General features: G+C 42.4%; 1 protein-coding gene across 5 annotated transcripts in view; it reads right to left on the bottom strand.

Annotated features, from left to right (window-relative positions):
- LOC115583819 (dihydropyridine-sensitive L-type skeletal muscle calcium channel subunit alpha-1-like) overlaps window positions 1-20,243 on the bottom strand; it is a 277,692-nt gene that overhangs the window by 184,553 nt on the left and 72,896 nt on the right. For all 5 annotated transcript variants that reach the window (XM_030421006.1, XM_030421010.1, XM_030421011.1 and 2 more), the window contains 9 exons: window positions 17,556-17,658; window positions 17,393-17,462; window positions 17,165-17,297; window positions 15,581-15,710; window positions 15,389-15,448; window positions 6,172-6,278; window positions 2,978-3,065; window positions 2,776-2,883; window positions 2,603-2,655 (listed from right to left, as the gene is read on the bottom strand). In XM_030421006.1, the coding sequence (XP_030276866.1) occupies window positions 2,603-2,655; window positions 2,776-2,883; window positions 2,978-3,065; window positions 6,172-6,278; window positions 15,389-15,448; window positions 15,581-15,710; window positions 17,165-17,297; window positions 17,393-17,462; window positions 17,556-17,658 (852 nt within the window). The remainder of the gene's footprint in view (window positions 1-2,602; window positions 2,656-2,775; window positions 2,884-2,977; window positions 3,066-6,171; window positions 6,279-15,388; window positions 15,449-15,580; window positions 15,711-17,164; window positions 17,298-17,392; window positions 17,463-17,555; window positions 17,659-20,243) is intronic.

Here is a 20,243-nt window from a genome sequence, read left to right on the forward strand (position 1 = left end):
TTTACTCTGGCAGGGGTCTTGGAGGGGGCCTGGGAGTACAATCTCCCAGTCCACATGTGTTTTGTGGATATGGAGAAGGCGTACGACCGGGTCCCCCGGGATGTTCTGTGGGAGGTGCTGCGGGAGTATGGGGTGAGGGGGTCCCTTCTCAGGGCCATCCAATCCCTATATTCTCAAAGCGAGAGTTGCGTGCGTATACTCGGAAGTAGGTCGGACTTGTTCCAAGTGGGTGTTGGCCTCCGCCAGGGCTGTGCCTTGTCCCCAATCCCGTTTGTGATATACATGGACAGGATTTCGAGCCGCAGTCGTGGTATGGAGGGGTTACAGGTCGGTGACCTTAAGATCGCATCACTGCTTTTTGCAGATGATGTGGTCTTGATGGCATCATCGGCTGTAGATCTACAACGCTCACTGGATCAGTTCGCAGCTGAGTGTGAAGCGGCAGGGATGAGGATCAGCACCTCTAAATCTGAGGCCATGGTTCTCAGTAGGAAACCGGTGGATTGCCTACTCCAGGTGGGGAATGTGTCCTTGCCCCAAGTGAAGGAGTTCAAGTACCTCAGGGTTTTGTTCACGAGTGAGGGGATGATGGGGCGTGAGATTGACAGGAGAGTCAGAGCAGCGGGTGCGGTGTTGCATGCGCTTCACTGCACGGTTGTGACGAAAAGGGAGCTGAGTCGAAAGGCAAAGCTCTCGATCTACCGGTCCCTACCCTCACCTATGGTCATGAGCGATGGGTCATGACCGAAGAATGAGATCGCGGGTACAAGCGGCCGAAATGGGTTTTCTTCGCAGGATGGCTGGGGTCTCCCTTAGAGATAGGGTAAGAAGCTCAGCCATCCGGGAGGGACTCGGAGTAGAACCGCTGCTCCTCTGCGTGGAAAGGAGCCAGTTGAGGTGGTTGGGGCATCTGATGAGGATTCCACCAGGGCACCTTCCTAGGGAGGTGTTCCTGGCACGTCCAACTGGGAGGAGACCTAGGGGTAGACCCAGGACCAGGTGGAGGGATTATATCTCTTCTTTGGCCTGGGAGCGCCTGGGGATTCCCCAGTCAGAGTTAGCCAATGTGGCCGGGGAAAGGGATGTCTGGGGCTCGCTACTGAAGCTGCTGCCCCTGCGACCCGACTTTGGATAAGCGGTTGACAATGGATGGATGGATGGACCTTGAGATTGCTAGAACACAGCTCTACCTCCTGAGTCATGCGTCGGATACGTGATTTCTGAACTACCTGTGAGGAACATTCAGCTATATGATGTGTTCTCTACTGAACAGATATGATATATCATGATGATAGTGATTACTGTAGTGTCTCTCTAATTGGAGTAGCCCACCTATATCTTATTTGAGCAAACAAATCATGCTATGCTGGGTCAAGGTGACATCTGAACAAGTTCGTCTTGAGTCTTTTGCGGAAGATGGCAAGTGACTCTGCTGTCCTGATATTGGTCAGGGGTTTGTTCCACCACTGAGGCGACAGAACAGAGAAGAATCATGACTTCACTGAGCAACGTTTGTTTGCTCTCAGCACTGGCGGTACCAGTCGGCCAGCTGATGTAGTGGAGCAAAGTGCTAGTGCTGGGGCACGTAGTCTGACCAGTGCTTGGAGATAGATCTGATCAGAAACTTTCTGTTCAACTTTGTAATTCAAGGTGTAAAGATTGCACACCATTTGAAACTGGTCAGGTTAAAGTTGTTGGAGGAATTTACTAAATGGCAAAAAAAATGAACTGAATGCAAAAATGGCTGACTCCCTGGGTTATCAAAGCAAAACACATTTTTGTAGATCTAGGTGTAATGGGGGGGAGCGAGAGAGAGAGAGAGAGACACGGTCGTTATCGCCGTCAGCGGGGGGGGTAGAGCGTCCGTCCCCCGGCTGACGGTGAGGACGCACGGACGGACACTCGTCACCGTCAGCCGGGGGGCGCTTTTTTTACGAGAAGACCGCGGCAGCCCACAAACACCCGCTATAAAGCAGCTAACATTGAAAATTATTATAGTGGCGCTGAGCTAGCAGTATAGCGGCGCAGCACCGCTGTTCCACCGTCTGGGGAGAACCCTGTGTAATACAAGTGTACCAGATATCATACATTTAGGTCAAGCTTGTTGGGGTGCTGCCTTTTATGGGACACCAGCAAGCCAATTTGCTGAGCCCATGGAAAGAACAATTGAAAACTTTCATTTTCACCAAGTGTTGTCCTGTGCAAAGTTCATGAGTTTTTGAGCCTCTCAAAGGTGTGATTCATTTTATAGAAAAACAATAAGTTAGTGTTCCCCACAGCTGTCATATGGGGTGTTACACAAAAGTTCAGTGTTGCTCTCAAATGATGAAAACTGAGGAAAATTCATCCAGCTAATGAAGACCTGATATACCGTTAAAAGTTTCCGGAGACAGCTACGTGGACCTTAAATATGATCTCAATGTGACAAATGATTTTGTCTTATGTGCCCTTGTTTACTGAATGGTACCCCACCCACCAGTTTAAATTATCACCATCACCATACAGAGCAACAAACGGCATTGACCTCAGTGCATTCCAGATATTAAAAAAATGCAGCATCAATGCAGCATCACAGTTCAAATGAATAAAATAAAGTCCTTACTTGCATGTATTCTCTGTCATTTTGTCAGGATCTGTGCAGGCGTAAAACTTGCCCTAGGAAGGCAACAAAAGTGTCTTTATTGGAAAGCAGATATACAAGGTACATTATACATAAATTTAATTCAGATTATCGAATAAAGTGCTAAGTAACATTTTATTTCCTTGTCTTCTTACTTTGAAAAGTTGGACTCCAATGCAGGCAAACATGAAGTCCAGTAGCATCGTGACCAGAACAATATTTCCAATGGTCTTGACAGCCACAAACACACACTGAACCACATGCTATAAAGACAGAGATATTACAAATAGATGATAGATCAGGTAATTATTCAGCCATTCTTAAAAGGTTAAAAGTTTATTCATAGATATATCATACCTTGAGTCCCTTGGCTCTGTTGATGGCCCTCAGGGGCCGGAGTACCCTTAACACTCTGAGAATCTTCACGACTGAGATGGCACTGGATCTGGATGATACAAACACAAGCTAACCATGCTTACTTATGTATAACATTCATTCTATGGCAATATCCTGTTGTTTAGTTGAATGAGCCTGGATTATGTTTGTTTTGATGTGATAGTTCTTAAACTTAGTGGTGGCCTTTCATTGGTCCGTTCAAAAGAATTGTTGCCTCTGGACGGTACTAATGGATGACATCAGGCATTTTAAAACCCCGGCTGACAGCAACCATGGCTGTGTTTAATTAGCAGTTACACTTACCCTGAGGCTTTGGTATTATGTTACAGTTTGCGTTGCAGGGGGCCACATGGCCAGGGCTGGGAAGGTAGGTGGGGGCAATACATCAGAATACATCTTCATCTCATTAATCACAGTGGATTATAAGCCAGTTATGTGTGCAGAATTTACTGCACCTTGCAGTTAGCTATAACTACAGATGCCAGTCAACGCAGAGCTCTAGCTCTTCTTCTTACCTCTTAAAATCCTGACCTTACCTTTTATTATGACATGTCTTATTTTCATTACTATAGTGGGAAAATATGTGCAATTGATAACACTGATGCTCTGTAGATGGTACCAGTGATGTTCTGAGTGTAGAGCCTTTCTATCCTGGGCTGTGATGGACTATGACAGTTTGTGATGTTTCTAGTCGGGATGCTTTCTATTGCTCCTTTGTAAAAGTTGACCAGAATCTAGCCTCTAAATTACTCTGATGTTTTTACTGACATTTTTAACAGCTCTCACAGGAGACTGTTTCCTCCTGCCTAAAGAAAGCCACCATCATTCCTATACCTAATAAGTCTGCTGTGTCTAGTCTAAATGACTACTGCCCTGTGGCTCTCCTCCCCATCATGATGAAGTGCTTTTAGAAACTGGCTTCCAGCACATCAAAGACAACCTGCCAGCCTGGACCCTCACCAATATGCTTTCAGAACCAACAGATCGACTGAGGCTGCCATATATACTTCCCTTCCCTAAATGTTCACACACCTGGAGAATAAGAACAGCTACATCAGGATGCTGTCGGCTGACTTCAGCTCAGTATTCACCACTCTTGCTTAAGTTCAACACTCTTCACCTGGATACTGGGCTACCACACAAGCTGATCCCAGAGAGTTAGGATTGGAAGTCACACCTCCTATGTAGCGCTCAACACAGGAGCCCCAAAGGGCTGTGGGTTCAGCCTCCTCCTGTTCACAGTGCTGTACACCCATGACTGCGCTCACAGACATCAGGAGAGCTCTACTGTGAAGAATGTAGATGACATCAACATCATCAGCTATATTATAAACTATGGGGAGAGTTCATATCAGGAAGAAATCAAAAATCTTGCAGAGTGGTATGCAGAGAACAATCTACTGCTCAACATCAGTAAAACCATGTAGCTGATTTTTGATTTTAGAAAAAAAGGAGGGAAAGGAACACAGCCGGTCTCCATCAGTGGAGCTGAGGTGGAACAGGTGAAATGGTTCCTTGTACTTACCATCACTGAGAACCTATCTTGGCCATCAACACCCTAACGGGTAATTAAAAGCACTGGGACAATCTACAGAGCATCAGTGACATCACTGAAGTGAGATGTTGAAATTCACTGTCTGTATGGTAGTCATTTCACAATGGTAACAGACAGCAACACTTTAATTTACCATCTGATATTGATGCAACCAGTTATACATGGTTTGCTGCATTATCCACATTTTCCTTTGAAATCTTGTATTGTGCTGGTAAGCAGTGCGCTTATGACAATGGAGTTATAAAATGGACACAAAAGTCACAAAAGGAGAAATTCTCTAAACATTGTCAGCCTGATGTCTGCTCTTGCTTCCATTGATCATCATTGATCATCATATCAAAAAAGCCATTTGTGACAAACAGCTCATTCATGGTTCAAGTAATACAGACAATCGGAGCCATAACCTTATTCTTTTTCAGTCACTTTCTACTTCATAATATATATACACATATATATATATATATGTGTATTTTCATTTACAGGACACATTATCAGACCCTATGTAGTAGCAGATAATGATCCATCCCATGGCTCACCTGATATAGCTGATAGCCCTGAAAGTTCAAACTTACATGATGATGCAAAATTCTTAACGTAATAACTGATTATGCTTCAGATGAAAGAGCCTACTCAGATAAAAGAGACAGTGATAATGAACTTCCAATAAGACATTCATTGACATTGAACCAGCACATCAGGAGCAGGGTTCAGTATCTTGCCCAAGGTCACCTTGAGATGCAGACCAGGAGAATCGAACCAGCGACCTTCTGACAACAACACGCTGGCTATACACCTAACCCTAATAACCCAGTAACAAACTAACCAGTCAAGTTGTTAGACATAAAGATCACATGGTCACTTCCTCTCTCCACTCTGGCTGTTCAGCATATAGGACTACATAAGACATGATGGACTGAACACCCATCAATCTCAAAAACAATTTATTGTTTCTCTAAATTCTTTGGTAAGTGATGCTTATATTAATCTTGTTATGATATTAAAGAGCTCATGCCAGCATAGCGCTTGGTGTGATATGCTGATGCTGTGCCTTCTTGATTAGCACTAGCGGCAGAACAAAACTCCTTTCTGGAAACTGCTAATTCAACCATAATTGACCCTTCCTGAACCCCACCCATTTTCACTCTATGGTCCAACAACAATTGAGCAAGCTTGGAACATGTTCCATGTTCTAGGTTTGTCTGTATTATTCACTATATCAAGTTAACAAGATTTTTGTCTGATATGGGCACTTCAGCTTGCCCAATTTGTAATTTTCTTGGTTTAGAAAACAAACCTTTTATTTGCCTTTTTTAGGGAATTTTAGGATTTTATTAGTAAACTGTTTGTCTTGGGCAATGCTCATCTCTGAACCTATATTAAACTGCTGTTTTAACAGTGCCACTGGTCTGTCTTGAGTATCGGAAGAGGGTGGAGTCGTAGAGCATATACTTTCAAGGTTGCACCTACACTGTTGACATAATGGGTGTTATGGTATGTGGCATTGCTTTCTCAAATTCAGTAGTCAACACAATAGATAATAGAGCTCTTTGCTGGTCAGTCAGAGAAAAAGAGGTGAGGTGTATTTCTAGACTTCACTTACTCCATGCCCATTGAGAGGAGAGAAACGCTGACGACCAGAAGATCCAAGATGTTGAAAGAATTCCGGCAGAAAGACCCTTCGTGTAGAATTGCACCATATGTTGTCATCTGAAATAGAGTACTCATTGTCTATTATTAATAAAACAAGTGTACAAAATAACACGTTTATGCTGTAGATATAGCCTATAGATTATAATGACTAAAAGATTATACATTTTGGAATTGCCTTCCCAAATTAAGTCACTTCACTGACTCTGTCAAGAGGAGTGGTTAAAATGTCAGCCAGAGGACAACCAGAAGCTTGTGGATGGATATCAAAATACTTAATTAAGGCAAAAATGACCAAGAGATATTTAACCAATAATATAATTACTGTATGTGTATATTTGATCCAGCAGATTTGGTCAAATTTCAGGAAAATCTATAATAAATTGATTACTGAGCCAAATTTCATGAGTGTTTTGTGACAAAGTAGTAGGTATTCCTCTCCTTCCATATCACAAAAATGAGAGTAGAAATCATTGCAAATAAAGATTGCCATGATTAACATGTCCTTTATAAGTGGATGCAAACTTCTGACCACGACTGTACATACCCAGATTGTTGATAATGGGAAAAAAAATGTTTATGTGTTTTAGCCATTTCCCTCCAACCCCTGCTAATGAGCAGGGGTTGAAGTTCTTTGGTTAAGAACATACAGTGTATGACAACTTCCATTTCCCAATTGAAAACAGAATTGTAGTAATATAATTTTACATTGTTTCTTTAGTGCCCACTGGGGATGTCAGAAATGTTACATACATTTGTTTATCCAAATTGCTGTATGAACAATGTAAAAACTCTAACAGAATTAGACTAGAATTTGCATTTCAGTAATCGTTAAATTTTTACCCGTACCTATAATTATACAGGTGCATCTAAAACAAATTGAATATCATGGAAAAGTTAATTGGTTTCTGTAATAATAATAATAATAATAATAATAATAATAATAATAATAATAATAATAATGTAGGAACACAAGCCCTTTCTTCTCTGCATCTTAAAGAGGTCCTGTTTGGCCATGATTACCGTTGACCCAAAAAATTGGCTCCTCCTTCCAGCATATGGGCCTGCGAGCCCCTGTCACCTCTTGACCTGGCAAGAGGAGGAGAAACTGTCTCTTCCTCTCACAGTGTCCCTTAGTCTGTCATTAATTACCAAGTTGACTGTTTTCTCTAAAGGTGCCTGGTTGTCTCAAAACTTCTTTACTAAATAAGAAGAGACAATGTTGTTCTTGCTATAAACATGTCACTAGAGACTTCTTTTAGTAATTTACCACCATAAATCACATCTGGTCTTTTTCCCCCCCTCAAAAGAAGATGAACTCCTTTACCTCAGGTCAAACGAGGTCAAGCACGATAGTCTTCTCTCTCCACATCAGAAGAAATGAGAACTGTTTCTAACACAGATGATGTAGTGATTTAATGTGCCTAACTGACCTACATCTCTCTCCCTCTGAAACATTCTCAACTAATTACTATTTCCATCGTTTCAACGCGGTGAACTGCAGCAATGGCGAGTCCGGAGGAAAAGTTAATGTTTTCAAAGTGGAAGTACAGACACTAGAGCTGCGCAATATATCGTTTGCGTATCGCCATCGCGATGTATGTGTGTGCAATAGTCACATCACAGAGCCTGCGATGCAGGACGCAAATTAATTCATCTAATTTCAAAGGAACCTGACACACACTGTGCATGCAGACTCTGCATACGCAGCAATCCACCAATCACATCAGTTCTTAATCAGTGTGCCGAAGCAGACCAGCCCCTGCACATGGAGTAAGTCGCCGGTAACAACATTGAAAAATGAGCAACGAACAAGAAAAAATCACGAAAACGAAGACTTGGTGCCAAAAAGAAAAGCAACGTCAGTTATCTGGAGATATTTCGGCTACAAGAAGGATGATCTTGACCAAACACATGTTCTGTGCCACAACGAGAGGTAACACAACTAATTTGTATTTACGTTGGTACCACACAGCAGAGTCCTGCACGGGTCTTTGCAAACCCACACCCGCCTGTATCCGCCATACTTAAAACTGCATCTGACCCGTTTTCTGACAGTAGCACAAATTACACTCCGCCCCCGAGCCGACACGCTATAAATTGATACCGACGCCCGACCCGCACCCTAAGGACGGACACAAGTTTTTAAAATGAAAGTAAGCTAGCGTGGGGAATGGGGGTTCTGGGAGGGCGTAAGCACGCATGAATGAGCTCATATGATTATCATTTTCAAATGCAGGTATATTTTTGTAGATGTGTCACTAATAATCTCCAGGCGTCCGACCCTGTCGTCCAAAACATAAAACAGATTTCAGTCGTTAAATAACCTGTTTATCACTCATTGTTAGTTACTTAATCTAATTATTGTTATCTGGAACTTAATTTTGATGTAAGTGTGTATATATATATATATATATATATATATATATATATTAGGGCTGTCAAAGTTAACTTAATAATGCGTTAATAACGCTACATCCTCTTAACGCCGTTATTTTTTTTAACGTGCGATTAACGCTATGTATTAAAAAAAAAAGAAACATTGTTTGATTTACAGCCGTCGGTGGCACCTGTAGTCTTGATCCAGAGGGTGGCAGAAGAATAAGAAAGGGAATCAGAAGAACAAGAAGCAGGGTTGGCGTAAGGGAAAAACACGGTGGACTGAAAAGCAAAAGTGAAAGGAAATGGAGAAAGGACTTATGAACGGCAAATTCACTTCCAAAACACTGCCAGATGGTTCGGTCCACATGACAAAAGTTATCTGCACGTACTGTCGAGATGAAATGAGTTACCATTGAAGTACATCAAGTCTCAGATATCATTTGCAAGCCAAACACATGGCAGATGCAGAGAGTCCACCGCCCCCCCTTCGTCAAAAGCTGACATCCCCATGTTTTGATATGTATGTATGTATGTATGTATGTATGTATGTATGTATATATATGAATGTATATATATATATATATGTATATATATATATATATATGTATATATATATATATGTATATATATATATATATATGTATATATATATATATATATATATATGTGTGTATATATATATCAGGGGTACCAGTTTCAGGGGTACCAATTAAACTGGAGCACCAACAAACTTTCATGCATAGCGTTCAGTTGGGCAGTAACGTCGCTACAAGTAGCGGCGTTACTAGTTTAACTACATTTATCAGTAGCGTGGTGGTAGCGTCGCTACTTTCTGAATGAAATAGCTTTTCAGTAGCCTAGCTCTTTTATTGACCAAGTAGCGCGGTAGCATCCACACAAGCTACATTTTTATGAACACCTCTGAAGTTCAGCGCAGCGGAGCATTCTGTCGCGGTCTGAAATTAAAGGATAAGTCAGTGATGCCACCGCCACACATGGCCGTGTATGTGGAGCCGACAGAAGCACTTCCGTATGACGGTGACACCACGGACTAATCCTTGCTTACAACGTCTCTGCTGCACAGACAGGTTAAGGCAGGAACACACTGGCCCAACCGTTGGACGTCTGAAGCGTTTGGAGAGGCTCGGACGAGGTCGGGAACACATATGTTTGGTGTGTTCAGCTGCGTCCGAAGCTTTCAGAGCCGCGCGGACGTTGTCGGATCCAACTGAGCATGCAAAGTCTGAGGAGGAGGGCTGTCGGACGTCTGAGCCATTGGATTCTCTGATTGGTTGTGTGCCAGCTGAATGGCCGTTCTGATTGGTGTTGTGCTGGCGAATCAGCGCGGTGTATGGGAGGGGCGGAATACTGTGTGCGCTTTGTTTTTCTATGTACTCCGTTCCGTCATTCCCCGTTTTCATGTTTTGCAGTACTGGCACGAGACTAGTTGTTATGTCCGTTCAGGACGAATTAATTCTTGTTCATCTGGTAATGCCTCGCTGCATGTTTAGTATGCAGCTGTTTTTATCGGAAATAGTTAAGTTTCGTTTTAATCGAAAGTAAAGAGAGTTGCGTGCACAAGGCTCTCGTTTACAACTCACAACACAAGCGCCACCTGCTTATTGCATCTCGCGCAAGCGCAGAACGTACACGCTACTGTGGAGTAGGCAGTACGTCGAAGCGGTGTGTTCAATGCAACTTTTCTGCCGAACGGGTCAGACAAGAGGCAACGGAGTGGTCGGAGAGTGGTCGGATAAGGCAGTTGGACGTCTGGGCGGTGTGTGGGGGCCTTTAGCTTCAGTGAGTTACGTTATTTGATGGAAAGATGGCAGAGGGTGAGGAGGACGGAGACGAGTTGAGTTCCAAGACTCAACTCATGAAGTCATGAACGCAGTGTCTCCCCAGAGAAATGTAGCAAGCTAAGCTACAGCAAAATGGCAAAAGTAGCTTAACTACATCAAAGCTATTTTTTTTTATATTGGAACAACTTCATTCCAAGTCAAAGCTATCTCAGTGATCAATAAAATTATCAATCAGACAGATAAGCAGGCAAAAATGTTACGTTCAATTGTTTATTAAACAATAATTTGTGATTTCACTATTTTGTATATTTTATTATTCAACTATCAATGCACACTTAATTCTAACATCCATGGACAGATATTCACCTTGCTACCACAGCAATATCCACCTGACTTACACTAATATACAGTGTCCTACACTGTAGCATATTAACATAATTGCATAACAGCAAATAGTATATTATAGTTGCAGTTTTCGTTAAGGTTCTCTAGTCTTCTAGTTTCAGCTTTATAAGTTATATTTGATATTTGAGTTAGTCTATATAGTTATTGTATATAATTTAGCCTTTAATTGTATTTGTTTCTTTTACCTACCTCATTGTTTTTGGATTTTGATTTATGTCAAGTGGCTGTAACACTTTAATTTCCCTTTGAGATTAATAAAGTACTCTATCCATCAACCAGTGTCTCTATAACTGGCAGTTTCAAAAGTGGTATTTTTATTAAGCCCACTCTGTAGTAGTAGCTATATCTACATACATTTTAAGCTAATCATTTTGACTAATCACCACACTTTGGTTTTGTAGAAATTGCATTTTTTCTGTATCCTGTGCTGGTTAAAAATTACAAAAGTAACAATTCAGAGTAATGTTTCTCTGTTACTGTATTTGTTTATTATCCAAGTTTGTCTTTTGCATCCCTCGGCATTAACTCGTCTCCGTCCTCCTCACCCTCTGCCATCTTTCCATCAAGTAACGTAACTCACTCAAGCTAACCTGTCTGTGCAGCAGAGACGTTGTATGCAAGGATTAGTCTGTGGTGTCACCGTCATACGGAAGTGCTTCTGTCGGCTCCACATACACGGCCATGTATGGCGGTGGCATCACCGACTTATCCTTTAATTTCAGACCGCAACAGAAAGGTCTGCTGCGCTGAGCTTCAGAGGTGTTCATAAAAATGTAGCTTGTGTGGACGCTACCGCGCTACTTGGTCAATAAAAGAGCTAAGCTACTGAAAAGCTATTTAATTCAGAAAGTAGCGACGCCACGCTACTGAGAAATGTAGTTAAACTAGTAACTGCCCAACACTGCATGAACGGTATGCATGAACGTTTGTTGGTGCTCCAGTATAATCAGTACCCCTGAAACTCATCCAGTGAGAAACGTTCCGCGGTGCAAAAATTAGTGCGATTAAAATGCGTTAATTTTTTTTACGCGTTATTTTTTGTGTAATTAATTAATCGTAATTAACGCGTTAAAGTCCCGGCCCTAATATATATATATATATATATATACACACACACTACTCACAATTAGTTAGGGATATTGTGAGAGACTCAGTGGATTTCATACATACGGTGTTTGTTTCACTTCAGAGAGTTTTGGGATAGGGAGGCAATTGGATTGGGGTGATAGACACACCTCATTTTGTGTTTTCCACGTAATGGTCTCACTGTGCACAGTGTGCCTTACATATTGGGGCCAATACCAAAAAACTAAAAGACAACCCTTTTCAATGTGGCATCAGTTTCAACATTCTGTGGGTATAAAAAGCTGGTATTGTCAGTAAGTCATTCCAAGTTCATCATTCAAACAGCCATGAACACAGGCGTCACTTAACGGACGAGCAGCGCCGCCTGGCCATAGCGCGCCTTCGGGTCGGTGGCAGGCTGTTACGACCAGGGCCTAGGGGAAAGCCTGGTGCAACAAGGGAATAAGACTCCCCTCTCCCTGTTCCCCAAAGCACCAGCAATAGCATTTTTAAATAGTTTTATTAACAAACATAGTTTCCACAATCACACAAATGCTGGCAGTCTGGGACAAGTGACGCCATCCCAATCACTCTAATTAATACACCAAGAACAGTAACACCTAGGTGACCAAACTAAAAGTGGACTGCAACATCCACACAGAAAAGGCATCACACTGTAGTCACCACTACACAAATGTTGCAAGCTTACTCTTAAGCTGAAACCACAAGTGACCCAACAAAAGTAGAGTCCAGTTACCACAACCAAAAGGTCACAAAAAGTTACTGCACACAAGTATTAATTAGGGCCACACATCACAACGTGACCAACACAAAAGCAGCCATCTCACACAAAACCACATTGCTGTGCAAATTATACGAAGGGAAACTGTAGAGACACCCCAACTTGACCTGCCTACAAAAGGTGGCTAACTCACCTAGCTAGTCTTCAGTGGCTTGCCGAGCTCGAGGCGTCTTTAAATGCTGAACTCAGTGGATCACTGAAGACCAGGAACCTAGTCAACTGCGAAACACTGAAGCGTACCCCCAATCAGGATTACCACCAAAAATAAGAAAGGCAAAATAACAAACATGGCACATTCTTGAAAATGCCCAGCAGCTATCTGGTCAGGGTGCTCAGTCAGAAATACAACTAACATGCTTAACAAAAGAGATGACCATTGCACTTAACTAAAGGCCACTTACACAAACAAACCAAACCAAACCACATCTACCTCACCTCATGGACATTCAGATCCCGGACGAGCCCCCAATTGTTACGACCAGGGCCTAGGGGAAACCCTGGTGCAACAGGAGTGTGAGACTCCCCTCTTCCTCCAAGCACCACCAGCAGCAAAGCATTATTAGATAGTTTTATTAACAAACATATTTATCACAATCACACAATACTGGCAGTCTGGGACAGCAGAGGAGAGCCCCCAGGAACTGGGAGGAGCCGGCCTTTAAACTTATGGCTCCAGGAAAGCAGCCAATCAGCGCCACAGGGCAACCTACAATCAATCAGACACACCTACAACCACTCTCTCACTCACACACATACTCACAGGTAAAAGAGGGATATTAAAAACAGACAAATAGAAACATGACCTCTAGGGTCGTAACACAGGCAGTCAGATGTTGCTCGTGAACTTGGTGTGTCTCAAAGTGTCATCAGCAGACTTCCATCAAGACACAGAACTACTGGCAGAGTTCGTGATAGACCCAGGAGTGGAGCCCCACGAGTGACAGACCGCAACGATGACCAGTACCTAAGGACCTATGCACTCAGACATCGTTATGCAACTGCCACATAGCTGCAGGCCCAGTTACGAGGTGTGAGGGGTACTAGGGTTTCCAGACAAACCATTCAAAACCGACTCCACCGCTTTGGCTTGAATGCCAGACGACCGTTGCAGGTGACTTCACTGACACCAAGACACCACCGTGAACATTTGCAGTGGGCACAAGACCATGTGACCTGGACAATGCAGCAGTGGTCTACCGTCCTGTTCACTGATGAGTGTCGGGTCACCTTGCACAGAAATGATGGTCGTCAGCGTTGCTGGAGAAGGCGAGGTGAGCGATACGCCGAGGTCAACATGGTCCCCTGGGTTCCCTTTGGTGGAGGAGGTGCAACAGTCTGGGCAGGCATCACCAGTCAGCGCAAAACAGATTTGGTTATTGTAGATGGCTCAGTCACTGCACGTTCTTACCTCAGAGACATCATAGAACCCATCATCATCCCCCAATTCCGCCAGCACACCCCCAACTTTCTGTTCATGGATGATAATGCTCCACCACATCGTGCCAGAATTGTCACAGCTCGACTTCAGGAAGTCGGAGTGCCTCATATGGTATGGCCAGCAATGTCCCCTGACTTGAACCCCATAGAGCACGTCTGGGACCAGCTGAAGCAGAGACTGGATGATCGTACCCCACCCCCACGTGACCTGGCAGAACTGCGTGTAGCACTTGTGGAGGAGTGGAACGCATTGCCTCAGAACAACATCATGAGGCTAGTGAGGAGCATGAGACGTCGCTGTCAAGCTGTCATTGCGGCAAATGGTGGAAACACCCGCTACTGACATTGTCAATTTTTGTTATTTGGGGCTATCCTTGTTATTGTCTAAATTTTCGGGGTAATAAATATTAAACTAATGAAAATGGTGTTTCTTCTCATTCATTATTAGTAATATCAAAGGGAATTTTTACTTATTTCATTAAAATTCAGACCAAATAGGAAAAGCACTCATGTAAATAACAATATCCCTAACTTATTGTGAGTAGTGTATATATACATATATATATATATATTCTTTAGAGGATTTTCTTTGATTCTGAGTAATTAAAAATGTTGTCTATTGGATTGGGTTGTGTTAGAGTATCAAGGTTCTCATTTAATTACTTTAATTGCATGTATTTCAGAAACTGTGTGGTTCCAATGCTGGACTGTTGCATAAGCTGTTTAAAACTTGCAAAACTGCCTCCTAATAATGTGGTGTAAATGTGTGTTTTCTCTATTTGTCCAGGAAGTGAAGTTTAATGCATTGTCAGGGTTGTTCAAGGGTGATGTAACCCGTGGAGTTAGTGATGTGAAGTGCTTTCCAGCTGTCAGAGTTGAGGCCATGGTTATGGTTTGAAAACAGTAGTGCTGCTTGAGCGAAATGATTTTAGACAAAAATTAATCTTTGTGCTTTGTCATATTTTACAGAGTTTTGAGTGCTCTGGTGATTTCTTTGGTTAGTGAATAAGATTGTATTACATTTCAGGACAAAACATGTGAGTGACAAATGAAAGGAAAATCCAATATGGAGTTTATAGGGCTGTGGAACTATATTAGAGGGTTTATCAATATTGTTCAAAAACCCTTCAAAAAAAAAAGTTCAGTTCAGTTGGTTTGAGGTCTGCTGACAGCCAAAGTCATAGCATGTCATTCTCAAATTGAAAAATCACATCACTAAATGATTTTTCTTTAATTTGTCACCCATCTGTATCACCAACTGTGGTACCTGCCATTACCTTGAGAACAATTTCCGCTGTGAACACCGAAGTAAAGACTATATCAGCATAGGCCAACACCTGGAAAATATCATAATTATTTTTGATATTAATAATAGGACAATATATGTGTAAAATGTTGTAACTGTAATGTTTCAATCTCGCTGTGAGGGAAGTTAGAAATTACAATGGGTCAGGCAAGGACTGTCTTACCTGGTTCCTGAAGGACATGGGGTCGATTGGATCCTCAGCAGCTAAAGAAATAGATGACAGTAGGATGAAGAGGAGGATGATGTTGGTGAAAGTAGTTGCATTGATAATACGATGGCAGAGCTTCCGGAACCTGAAAGGAAGACACGTTTATATCTTAATTCACAATTTTAAAGCACATGTAAAATGCCTTCATCAGACAGGGATGCATTTCAAACAGGAACCACATGTGACCATTATTTTATAAAACACTCTTCTGGTCTGCCGACTACTTTAAGCACTTTATAACCTTTTCACATAACCCATTAATGCATACATTCATAAACTGATGGAAGAGGCTGCCTGGCAAGATGCCGACCTGCTCATAAGGATCGATACAACCCTTAAGTGCACCACAATATTTCTGATCACCCATTCACACACACTCACACATTAATGGACAGCCTATACAGTAGAAGGGTGTGCACCTAAAGCTGCGCGCCGTTTACAAACAGACAGTAGAAGGAGAATCCGAAAACAAGAAGAAGAAGACAAAAATGGCTAGTGCAAGGAATCCAGAAGCGTTTGTGTGGACCGATAATGGAGGTCGAACTGCTGCTGCGACTCACACTCGACTACAAGGCGAGTAAGTTGCAAGAAACACGAACAAAAGCAGTAGTCTGCCATTGTTGTTGTTGTTGTTATGAGACGTCGCAGGGTTCAGCGGGGTGGGGTGATGGTGTCATTGTTTTGGAAAGTATGCGGATTCGCCGTCCACACAAGAACGGGAGGGCTGCGTTTTCGCATTTTTCCACCCTGAGACCCCTTTTCAAAAAAGTGCGTTTTCAGTCGCTGCGTTTTTTAAGGATCCGTGTGGACGGTCGGCCAAAACGATGCAATATATGTGCGTTTTCGCACAAAAACACAAAAGAGCGTTTTCGTGTGGATGGCATCTTAGTCATGCAGGACTCCTGTTTACTGCTAAAAGATCACAGCTTCACTGCAAAAACCTTGAGAGCCAACTACTGTTGAAGTTTAACAGTCACTTCACTGAGTGATTCTTGGGGACTGAACATACATTTTCAGCAAAACACACTCACACACACACACGCACGCACACACGCACGCACGCACACACACACAGATTATGGAAACAGAGACCTCTGTATGCACAGGCTGCCTTGTTTGTGTTCCTCTATATAATCTCTGCCTGCTGAGCCTATTGTGCTGTTTCACAAGTTTAAACAAAAAAAGTCATGAAGTTTTTACCATTTCTTGTGGCTGAATCTGCCTTAATTCATGTTTTTTGTTATACTATTTGTAAAAATGAAATTATTTTTTTAGTTAAAGAATTTGCACATTGCTGGTTGTAGGTTTTTGTCTATTTGATTACATTCATGCTCTGATTATTGAAACAATAAATCAGAAGTTACTCAGTACTTGAGTAGTTTTTTCATTAAATACTTTCTAACTCTTACTCAAGTAATTATTTGGATGACTACTTGTACTTGAGTCATATTATCCTAAAGTAACAATACTCTTACTTGAGTACAATTTTTGGCTACTCTACCCACCTCTGATCAACACCAACAATTGCCAGTATCATACTTGTTCTGAGGTCCAAAGATGAAAAATGAGCTGGCCTCTGGCATCGGCACTGCTTCCTCCTTCAACTGAAGATCTGCCATTGGACGAGGCCTGGGGCTGTCTGGGATCTCAGGGTCCTCTTCCTCGTCATCACCTAAAAAGGGAGGGGTTAACAAAGGTAACATTCAACTCTGAATTTGGAACAATATGATTAACAATTCAGTATGGAGGAATGAGGATTTACAGTACCAGGAAAATCTGCTGGAGGGAAAGGGTCTTTGACTTCATTAACATTAGACTCAAACTCATCGATTTTCAGCTGCAGATTTGAAATTGAAATAGTTTAAAGGTTAGAAAGGGTAACATTTTTTGGTTTATTTACACGGTCGATGAATGCTCTTGGGTGCCTCACCTTGGCAGTAGTAGGGATGCCTTCTACACCCTTGGCTCTTTGCTCAGCCAACTTCTTTGCCAGGTTTGCTTTCTCCTCTGACGACTTATCAGGCATGTTGGCCCTATAAATACACAGAATGGAAGTTTTCTTGGTTTGTGGCATTAAAGAAAACCGTAGTATTTTGTAACTGGAATAATCATGTTGTTCTGATAATATCTTTATTTCAACAATTATTTTGTAGGATGGGTCCCACAGAGATTAAGAAAGTCATTGACTCCTGGCCAAGGCATGCAGTGGCACAAAATAAAACAAATTAACCTTTAAAAGTTCAAAACAAATCAAACCATATAGATACCATATATAACATCAAAGGAACAATGTGATGTATAAGCCATGCATCCAAAAATATCAGTTTAATCACTAGCCCCTTTCACACAGCCGCATTTTCCAGCGGTGGTTCGCCAATTCTCTGCCATTGGTCATTCACACAGAGAAAAGCAGCACTGGTGTGAAGGCGAACAACTGTGTAATTCACACAGAAAGCCCGCTCTGCAGCTCCTAAAGACACGTGAAGGGACACGTCATGATGATGACATCTGTGTTTTTTCAAGGTATTTCCCCAGTATCCTCCTGTCAATCTACACAGACAGTTTATAATATGGATGCTGTTATAATGTGTTGTGATTGAGATCCTCATATAAGTTGCCAAAGACAGTTACAGTTACTACGTTACTTTTGTTTGGTCATGTAATGTTGCTTTGTGGGACATTTCTCTTTATTTTGTTGAGTGAGGGACCTGTGTTGTTATCACTCAACTCAACTCAACTTTATTTATAAAGCGCTTTAAGCAGCCATAGCTGGGACAAAGTGCTGTACATGAAAAGAAATAGAACATGAAACATAAAAACATAGGAAATACAAATAAAAACAATAAAACAATAAAAATGTTAAAACAATAAAAACAATAAAACACTAAAACACTAAAACAAGAGCAGAGGCTCATGCTGGGTTGAAAGCCGAAGAACAAAAATGGGTTTTAAGATGAGTTTTAAAAATGGACAGTGAGGGGGCTTGTCTGATATGGAGCGGGAGGACGTTCCAAAGTTTGGGACTGGCAATGGAAAAAGCTCTTTCCCCTCTGAGCTTCCGCTTAGACCTCGGTACCTCCAGGAGCAGCTGGTCAGTTGACCTGAGACACCGAGCAGGAGCGTAAGGGTGGAGCAGCTCAGAAAGGTAAGGTGGGGTGAGACCATTTAAAGATTTAAAAACAAATAAAAGAATCTCTTTTAGAGTTTAGAGTTTAAAATGAACTCTAAAATGCACAGGCATCCAGTGGAGGGAGGCCAGAATGGGAGTAATGTGCTCCCTCTTACGTGCTCCAGTTAAGAGGTGAGCAGCAGCGTTCTGGACTAACTGGAGACGTGTGAGGGAGGTCTGGCTGACTCCAAAGTAAAGTGCATTGCAGTAATCCAGCCGAGATGTAATGAAGGTGTGGATTACTGTTTTAAAGTGCTTTTGTGCAAGAAAGGGCTTCACCTTTGCCAGCTGCCTCAGGTGAAAGAAGCTGGACTTCACTATTACACCAATTTGGTCCAATTTAAAGGAGAACTTCGGTCGATTTCAACATGTAGCTTTATCGCTCAAGCTACCCTTGACTTGCAAGTACCGAAAAACGCAAACACTTTTGGTCCACCTCTTACAGGGCTCCTTGAACGGAGAGTTAGCATTGACAGCTAACAGCATGGGGTCAGAACTTTACACTGTGTTTTAAGCGTCTTAACATGCTCCAAATCTCACCCCAAAATACCTCTTTAAAAAAGTGATGCGGGACAGTGTCACAGGGAGAGCCTGATGGCTTAATCTGGCCAACCACATTTTCTAAAGCCATCAGAGACACAGGCTCAAACAAATCAAGCACAGCTGAGCAAAGAACATGGTCAGAGGGGTCAGATGCAGGTGTGGTGATGAGAGCCCTTGCAGTAGCAACCTTATCAATGAAGAAATGCAGGAAGCTATTACACATTTCATGGGATTCCTCTGTGCACGCAGGCTGAGGTGAGCCAAGAACAGATTCAATGCTTTTAAATAACACACGTGGGTTGTGAGAATTTGATTCAATAATGTTTGACAGGTGCTCTTTTCTGGCCTCTTTAACAGTGCTCTGGTAGCAGCGGCAGCAGTCTTTTAGGATTTGGCGAAAAACCTGCAGCTTGTCCTTTTTCCACCTGCGTTCAGCTTTGCGGCACTCCTGTCTAGCTGCGCGAGTTCTCCCATTGAACCAGGGCTCAGGTTTAGCTTTGGGCTGCACAGTTTTAAATGGAGCCACAAAGTCCAGTATGGTTCGGCAAGAGGAGTGAAACCAAGAACTGAGCACCTCCGTGTTTGCAGATGTTAAGTCAGAGGGGACACAGAACTGGTTGAAGGCAGCAGAGAACTGACCGACAGTGACAGGGTTAAAAATCCGACGGCAGCGAGCAGGAGCGGCAGATTTAACTGCAGCACAGGAGACAGCAGCTTCAAACAATATCAGCAAATGATCAGAAAACACATTGTCACAGATTTCCACGTTTGACAAGAGGACGAGGTCTAATGAGTGTCCATGTTCGTGTGTGGGACCAGACACACACTGCTCCAAATTAAAAGAGTCAATAAGGCTTAAAAAGTCCTTCACCAACGGTTTATCAGGACAGCACACATGAATGTTAA

Source organism: Sparus aurata, chromosome 6, assembly GCF_900880675.1.
Source record: "Sparus aurata chromosome 6, fSpaAur1.1, whole genome shotgun sequence".
Classification (NCBI taxonomy): Eukaryota; Metazoa; Chordata; class Actinopteri; order Spariformes; family Sparidae; genus Sparus; species Sparus aurata.